This window comes from Onychomys torridus, chromosome 14 (genome assembly GCF_903995425.1).
Source record: "Onychomys torridus chromosome 14, mOncTor1.1, whole genome shotgun sequence".
In the NCBI taxonomy this organism is placed as follows: domain Eukaryota; kingdom Metazoa; phylum Chordata; class Mammalia; order Rodentia; family Cricetidae; genus Onychomys; species Onychomys torridus.
In genome coordinates, this window is record NC_050456.1 from 58,939,563 (window position 1) to 58,948,228 (window position 8,666).

Genomic DNA, 8,666 nt, shown 5'->3' on the forward strand with positions numbered 1-8,666 from the left:
GGGGAAGCCACACATCCAGCATCCAGAACTATACCTCTTCTAAACCTCCAGTCATCTCTCTGATCATCTTGGCAGCTTGAGTGTTGCTTGGATACTTGGTGTTGTAAGCCCTTCCGGTCACCTTCAGCTTTCGTCAGTTGAGTACGCAGCTCTTCCACCTAAAATCATGAAGTCAAAAATCAAACTGCTAACAAGTTCAAAAGCGAAAAGCAAATAGACTTACAGATTGTTATGAACTGTTTCCTGGGGAAAATATCTGCTTTTAATGGGCTATTGTGGTCCAATTTAAAGCCAGCTTAATCCCCAGGCTGTCCCACACATAGCAGAAAAGGCTTCTACTCCATGCTTTCAGTCCACCATTCCTTTCACAAGAGATGTCTTTTCCTTCCCTGTGTCCATAGTGACAAACAACTTCAACACCTCTTAGTTTTCCCTTTGGAGTTCTAGGAATTTAACCCAAAACCCTTTTTTTAACCGTAATGTCTCTATTTCCAAATGATTATGACCATCTAGTTGTATCCACTGTCTGAGATAATTATTAAATGGCTTCCAGGTTCAACATTATTGTGGATCTTGCAGTAAGACCCTTGGAAGCCTCACAGAGAAAATCTGAGTTATGCAAATAGGAGGGTTACCACAGGATATTTGCACAAGTTGCCCACAAAATGAATGAGTACCTTACTTTCATTTACATCCTTGGACTTCACCACTCTCTAACCTAAAGCAAGGATGATATGTCTACATCAAGACCCAGCTATACCACTCTTGGGCATATATCCAAAGGATGCTCAATCATACCACAAGAACACTCGCTCAAATATGTTCATAGCAGCATTATTTATAATAGCCAGAACCTGGAAACATCCTAAATGCTCCTCAACTGAGGGAAGGATAAAGTAAATGTGGTACATTTACACAATGGAGGATTATTCATCTGTTAAAAACAAGGACATCAGGAAATCTGCAGGCAAATGGATGAAATTAGAAAAAAATCACCGAGTGAGGTAACCCAGACCCAGAAAGACAAACATGGTATGTACTCACTCCTAAGTTGATAGTAAATGAAAAGTAAAGGATAACCATGCTACATCCCACAGACCCAGAGAGGCTAGGAAACCAGGAGGACCCACGGGAGGAATGCATGGATCTCCCAGGGAAGGGAAATAGAGGAGATCTCCTGGTTAGACTGGGGGCAGGTGGGCATGGGAACTTGAGGAATAGGTTTGGGAAGTGGGGAGAGTGCTGAGAACGATGTCTGGAAAGGGGGCCTTTATGGAGTTGGGTAGAAGCCTGATGCAAGGGAAACTTCCATGAGTTCCAGAACCTTGTAAAGGCAGGCAAGTGTGCTACCACTGAGCAACAGCCTAATCATGGTGGTATGAATAAGAATGCTCCCCCACAGGCTCATATATTTGAATGCTTAGGGAGTGGCATTAGAAGGTGTGGCCTTGTTGGAGTAGATGTGGCCCTGTTAGAGGAAGTGTGTCACTGGGGTGGGCTTTGGGGCTTCAAATGCTTGAGGCAGGCCCAGGGTCTCTTTCTTTGAGCTGCCTTCTGACCTGGATGTAGAACTCTCAGCTATTTCTCCAGCACCAAATCTGCCTGCCTGTTGCAATGCTTCCCTCTATGGCAATGGACTAAACCTCTGAAAATCGAAACAAGCCCCAATTAAATGCTTCCCTTTATAAGAGTTGCCATGGTCATGGTGTCTCTCCACAGCAATAGAACAGTGACTAACTCACTAATCTAACTACATTTTAATTTTTTAAACTGTTTTTCTTACATATCGTAGGTTAGCTTCTTGCAGCAATCCTCCTGCCTCAGATTTCTGAGTTCTAAGATTACAAGCATGTGCTATTGTGTCTGGTTCAAATACATCTGTATATGACCTCATTACTGCTCATCACCTCTAATTTATTTTCTTAATCTTTACCTGTTTTCTATCATTAAAAACATGCTACGCTGGTAATTAAACTACAATGAAGGGATCATGACATAACATATTATATCAAAGTAGACCTCAGAAAATCAGTAGACATGTAAGCTTCTGAAGTTACGAGCTGCCTTACTCATCTTGATATATATATAAAGAGACTGGCAAATTTTCTACCGCATAATAAATATATTCCCAAAAAACAAAATCAAGTAAGCAATGGAAAAACAACTTGGCCAAAATCATAATGACAACCTGCAAAGAAATCTCTTGCATCAAAAACTGAAAAAAGATTACAAATAGGCACTTAAATAATATAAGAAATCAACATATAATTAAATACCAACATCCAGAAAACAAATACTGAACTCTGCCAACAGTAGTTCCTCATGACCACTGACTATAAACAAGTCAATCAACATTTTAAAGGCTCTGCAAAGCAGGTGCCATGATGCATTTTCAGTGCCACTATGAGGATGCACAGGGACTTCTGAATGCCTATGACACTGGACACCCTGGCCTGAAGAGCATATCGTGTAGTTGAAAATTGAAACCACATCAAAAAAACAGAAGGGGGCATGATCTGATTTAGTGAACATAAGGAGAATGGCAGTTAGAAACACATCTACCCTTATCAAGTATATGTAAGATGACCATTTAAAGTTACTCAACTTTGGATATCAGAAGCCTCCAACTCCTATTAAGGCTAATGAGCCACAAAGCATTATACCTAAAAACTAAGCCTCATCTTTGGTTAAAACCAGCAACATCTTGACCATAAGAGCAAAGGCAGTGATGTATTCAAAGTAACTTAAACATTCAAAGGTCTGTTCAACGTATTTTCTCCTTCCTCTTTCTTCTCCAGTGCCTCCTTGAATAAAATTAAGCTCCTGGGAAATTTTATCTTACACATCCAGGGTGCTTGTACACTGTTCTGCTGAGAGAGATAAGTAGGAAGTCAGAGCAGCAGTCAGCAAAATACATTGTCACAGTGGAAACAAGGGCTGGCTTCTCTGCGAGCTCTCTGAATCGTCTGTCTGCATTCTGTGCTAACACACATGCCCAAGGGAAAAATTCTAGATCTAGATTTTTTTTTTCTTCTCACAAAGATATTTGAGAGAGAAGACTCCATCTAGATTTAATAAAACAGCAGACTGTCTTAGTCTGATAGACTCACCTGATGCAAAAGTGTTTCTCTGCTGCCTTCAGATTGATTCAGCAGCCTGCGAGAGAGCTCCAATTCCTGTTCCAGCTACGTTCCAACAAGACAGAACCATGTAAAATGAGGCATAAAATAACTGTGCCCAATGAACAAAATATGCCCAATGGGCCACAACTTAAGAAGAAAACAGCAAAATAGTTTCCAGGAGATGCTCACAATGAGTGGGCATTTCACCATGAACACACATTTAACTTTTATTAAAATTATGTTAATTATGTAACAAAAAGGGAGTTGCATACAGCCTCCCATGCCTCACACAGAAGGGGTATGGAAGCAAAAGTAAAGTCCACAGAGAATGCCAAGTTCTTTCAGGAGGTAAGGATAGAAAAGGGGTACTGGGCTAACAGCAGGAACTTTCCTTCCAAGTGCCTTATCTTGGGCTTATCTTAAAACTACTTGTTTAAAAACTGAGAGTATGTTTGGCCTCTGAATCACCTTTTAGAGCTAAAGTGCTGGACTCTGTATATTCACAGATGTGCTATCTATTAAAGGGCCTTACCAACTAATGAGAATGCAGGGCGTGGTGGTTGGAGTAAGAATGACCCCTGTAGGCTCACATATTTGAATGCATAGTCACCAGGGAGTGGAACTGCTTTGAAGGGTTAGAAAGACTAGGAGGTGTGGCCCTGTTGGAGTAGATGCAGCCTTACTGGAAGAAATGTGTCCCTGGGGGTGGTCTGTAAGGTTTCAAAACCCATGCCAAGCCTGGTGTCATTCTCTCTGCCTACAGATCAGGATGTAGAACTCTCAGCTACTGCTGTATGCCTACCTGTATGCTGCCATGCTCCCTGCCATGATAATAATGGACTCTCTGAAACTGTAAGCAAGCTCCTAATAAAATGATTGCTTTCATAAGAGTTGTTTTGTTCACAGCGTCTCTTCAGAGTCACAGATGGTGACTAAGACAGAGGGTATTTTCAAAACTGAGCTGCAAAACTACACTTACCTATTATAAAGAAAATGAATATATACAAAATGTCTAGCCTTCACACAGTAGGTCTTTCCTGACTATCCCTTCAACAATCAAGTGTTTTCAGTGTTCTCCAGCAAGGAAATAGAAAGCTTACTCTCAGAAAGGAGAGAGATCCAAGATGGCATGGCAGCAAATGAACTGTGTGTGCTTTTAAGAGTGAAGGTAGAGCTATAAACCACCTCTCCTCACAGCATGCTCTACAAGGTGATCTCAGGGACACTTTTCACAGTGCTCAACAAGTATCAATGACCCCCAACCACCACACTGATCCAAGGCTATCTTTCAAGGTCTTACATGACTCTTCTCAGTTTCAGTTTGCCGTAGCTTGTTTTTCATGATGTCCTCATTCTCATCTTCTTTAGCTTCTTGTTTCTTCAGGGCCTACAGTAGAAGCAAATGAGAACAGTATATTATCCCAGAATATGCACGAAGCTCAAAGCTACCACTAGGATGCATTGATGAAGGGCCCAGGAAAATACTGAGTTACACAAAATCTGCAAATAAATTCCAGCTTGTTCATTAGAAGCCCTAGCAACACTTCAGTGAGGGTCAAATGCAAACAACTTCTTGGTTTCCACAAGCTTCATCATTTTCTCCATCTTTGAGAATCTTACTACATAGTCAGAGAGGGTAAACTATTAACAACTGTCTTGGAAACAAAGTTTACTGCACATCAAAGTAGTCATCCTAAATGTTGTCTTAGTTATTTGTTGTTGTGAAGAGACACCATGACCAAGGCAACTCTAATAAAAGAAAGCATTTAATTGGAACTAGCTTTCAAAGTTTCAAAGGCTTAGTCCATTATCATAATGGCAGGGAGTGTGGTGGTACAGATGGCACTGGAGCTGGAGCTGAGAGATACATCCTGAAACACAGGCCGAATGAGAGAGACAATGGGCCTGGACTGGGCTTTTGAAAGCCCAAAGCACACCCCCAGTGACACACTTCCTCCAACAAGGCCACACCTCCTAACCTTCCTCTAATCCCTTCATAGAGTTCCACTCCCCGGTGACTAAGTATTCAAATAAAAGGGCCTATTGGGACCATTCTTATTCAACAGCCACAGCGGGTTTCATAACCTGCTGGATTTACATAACACCATAACCTAGTCACTGGTTTTTCTGGTACTAAAGCAAACCATCCATTACATAAAAACACTCCCCAAGGAGTGCAAGATCACCATAATGTAGATGACATACAAAACAGGCCAGACCATCCAAACTCTACTCTACCTGGAGAAACATACCCATTCTTACCGAGTTTCCCATCTTTAATGATAAAAGAAGTTAAAGAAAATTCTTTCAATAGCTAACTACAAAAATGTTTGCCTGGGTTTGTTTCTATGTCAAAAAAAAAAAAAAAATTAAACAAGGGGAAAGAACTTAAAACAGATTTACAATATATAAGTGGCATTCTGTTCAAATAAGAAAAAAAGTTGATCATTTTAGCATTTATGTTTGGCAAGATATATGTAAAGGTCACACAAATTGAGGAAATGGAAACTACCTATAAAGTCTTTTCCAACAAGGAAGGAAATATGTAAATGTGGTAAAAATCAACTTTAATGTAAATATACGAGCATAATCCATTTCATCAACCTACATATTCAAATACATCTTAAATCTACTTCCTGTATATCAAGCATTGTTATGGAAGCTACTAGTATACACAGGTGTAAGATACACATGGCCCTACAACTCAGGAAATGAGCTCCCTTTACCATGGTTTCTCCTCACACTAAGTAAAATACCATCTAGGCAAAAAGGCAGAGAAGCTTTATCAAAGTAAGTAGTAGCTTGCTGTAACAATAAACACTTCTATGGTGATCAATGCATCTAGGAAATCTTACATATGTTAAACATGTCACATACATTTAAAGATTATATTTAATCTATTTAATCTTCATGATAATAATGTATGTTAGTAAGCTCATTTTAGCATCAGAATTTTGGGACATAGAGAACTAAATAATTGCCCAAGAACACTCTCTAGTTAGTGACAGAGAAAATGAGACTCAGACAGCCTGTCATTTAACCACTGAATGGCACTGTCTTCTCTTCTCCATCATGAAACAGCATCTGTCTGACAGGGCTGTGCTGCAGACTAGCTGATATATTCATGAAGCTTATAAACTAATGCTCGGTATATAACAAATATGCAATAAAAGCCAAAAATTGTTATTATTGAAAATGATAAAGTATTAAAATCATAATGCTGTTCAGGTAACTATCAAGTTATTTGCTCTTTATTATAGAGCAAATAGAATTTACAACAATATTTAATTCTGTATATACAGTATATTCAATTTTGGATGGTGGAATGAGTTTATAAATTTTTCATGAACAAAATCTTAAAAATCTGAAAATTAATATTGGCACCCTTATCTTTTCCATGACTCCTTGGCCTCTCCCCCAATATCAATCTATCTCTCTCTTTCTGTGTGTGTGTGAGAGAGAGACAGAGAGATTTAAAAATGTTAAGGAAAGTGATATAAAGTTGTAACATTTTTAAATACTTTTTATTTAAAGTAAAACAATAATTTCTTATCTATATACAATGTAGTTTTATTATATACCTCCCCTTGGATTACATTCCCTAGCTTCCCATATGATTTTTCAACATGGCTTCTAAAAAATTCTAAACCGTCTTATTCCAAAACACCTTCATTCTATCTTGGGCTAATCTTGTTTTTTTGTTAATATTTCTTCACTGGATTAAAAATCTAATTGGTTTTTTAACTGGATGTTTGCACAAAGGGGATGATTAGGATTAAGAAAAGACTTCTTCGGGCAATTGATAAGTTTCATCCAACTATAAACAGCCTCAACTTCTGGATTCAAACCCCTGAGTAGAACCACTCCAAATGAGCCTGCAGTGAGGGCTACAGTGAGCTTGCAGTGAAGGCTGGTCCAGGTCAGGCAAGATCATCTGAAACCACAGCATGAAAAGGACAAAGAGAATAAACAACTCCAAACAGACTGACCCAAGCACAGGAATCATTCCCTTCCAAAGCTGAGTTCCGAGTCAAACTAAGAAGATACTGTAACTCTAAGCAGTGGTGTAGGATGAAGTGACCTTCAGTGCTGCTCGGGGCCCTGGCTTACACATGGAACAGGAGTCATCATCAGCTGCTGAGCTTCACAAACTTAACCTAACCTCATGCTTCAACTCAGGATTTAATTTAGGTAAAAACATAAACTCCCAAAGTTCCCCAGTGAAGAAATTTTCCAGTTTACCATCTGGAATTTATCCATTTCTTCCCTTTCCCAGGATTTCCAAAAATTAAATTTGAAAAATTGTAACATTTAAGACTAGAAAAACAAGAAAGATATGTTAACTGTTAACATTTTCCAAATGTTTGCTTACTTTAGTGTTTGATCAAGCACACTAAAAATACATACATATATATACATGCAAACTTATTTAGATGTATTTAGAGACATTTAAAATAATCATTCAAGACTTTACTTATTTCAAAACAATTCTCATTTACCAAGAGGCTTATATTTCCAAAGAGTAATAGAAAGGTTGTCATTTTATTAGAGTAACTCTTCAGAAGACCAAGACCTTGTCTGTTAGTCACACTGCATTTTTAAGACAGTATCTGGCATATATTAAGTTGTAGAGCATGCTGTTGGCTGCATAAATAAATACTCCTTTAAAATCTCTGATAGACTTGCCAGATAGGCCCTTTACATACCAGAAGCCTTCCTAAATTTCTCCCACCTCTTATTTATTTTTAATTATGTGTATCTGTTTATATCTATGTACAGGTATGTGCAGGCACGAGCAGAGACCAGAAGAGGACATCAGACCTCAGAGTATAGGAGGCATATAAGCACTTGTGCTCATAGACAGGGGAACCAGGAATGTTAAACACACAGGGTTGTCTCTCCAAGGAGAAAGGTGTAGAACCTGCTTCCTGTGCAGAAGGAGAGGAATTTGTAGCCACATGGCTAAGTCACACTGGCTCCCCCAGACCTTTGTATTAAGACTGTTTATCACAGTCCATTTATGGTGCTATCCTCCCCCAGACCTTATCATATACATTGTTTATCTCACGTCTGCTTCCTTAATCTATGGAACATATTTTTCTGGAAGTACATGTCTTGTACTTTACAAGAGTTTCAATGTAATCATGTCTCACATTTGTTGTACACATGGGACTGAGTTAATTATCACCAGGTGGTCTTTGAGGTCTCAGATGCTCAAGCCAGACCCAATGTGACACTCTCTCTTCCTGTTGTTCTCTGCTCATCTAGATGTAGAACTCTCAGCTACCTCTCCAGCACCATGCCTACCTTCATCCTGTCAAGCTCCCAGCCATGATGACAACAGATTTATAGTGATATTTTATTGGTACTGAAATGTGATTTTATTTGTATATTAATAAAGTTGCCTTGGGGTCAGAGCAAGCCATAGCAGAAGCTGGGCGGTGGTGATGCACGCCTTTAATCCCAGCACTTGGTAGGCAAAGCTAGGCAGATCTCTGTGTGTTCAAGGATACAGCCAGCATAGAGACACACGCCTTTAATCTC

At 39.2% G+C, this 8,666-nt stretch overlaps 1 protein-coding gene across 1 annotated transcript in view; it reads right to left on the minus strand.

The window, feature by feature from the left end:
• Cep128 (centrosomal protein 128) overlaps positions 1–8,666 on the minus strand; it is a 223,316-nt gene that overhangs the window by 134,766 nt on the left and 79,884 nt on the right. Inside the window, exons 11-13 of the mRNA XM_036205643.1 lie at positions 4,423–4,509; positions 3,111–3,185; positions 35–158 (exon numbers count right to left, since the gene is read on the minus strand). Of these exons, the coding sequence (XP_036061536.1) occupies positions 35–158; positions 3,111–3,185; positions 4,423–4,509 (286 nt within the window). The remainder of the gene's footprint in view (positions 1–34; positions 159–3,110; positions 3,186–4,422; positions 4,510–8,666) is intronic.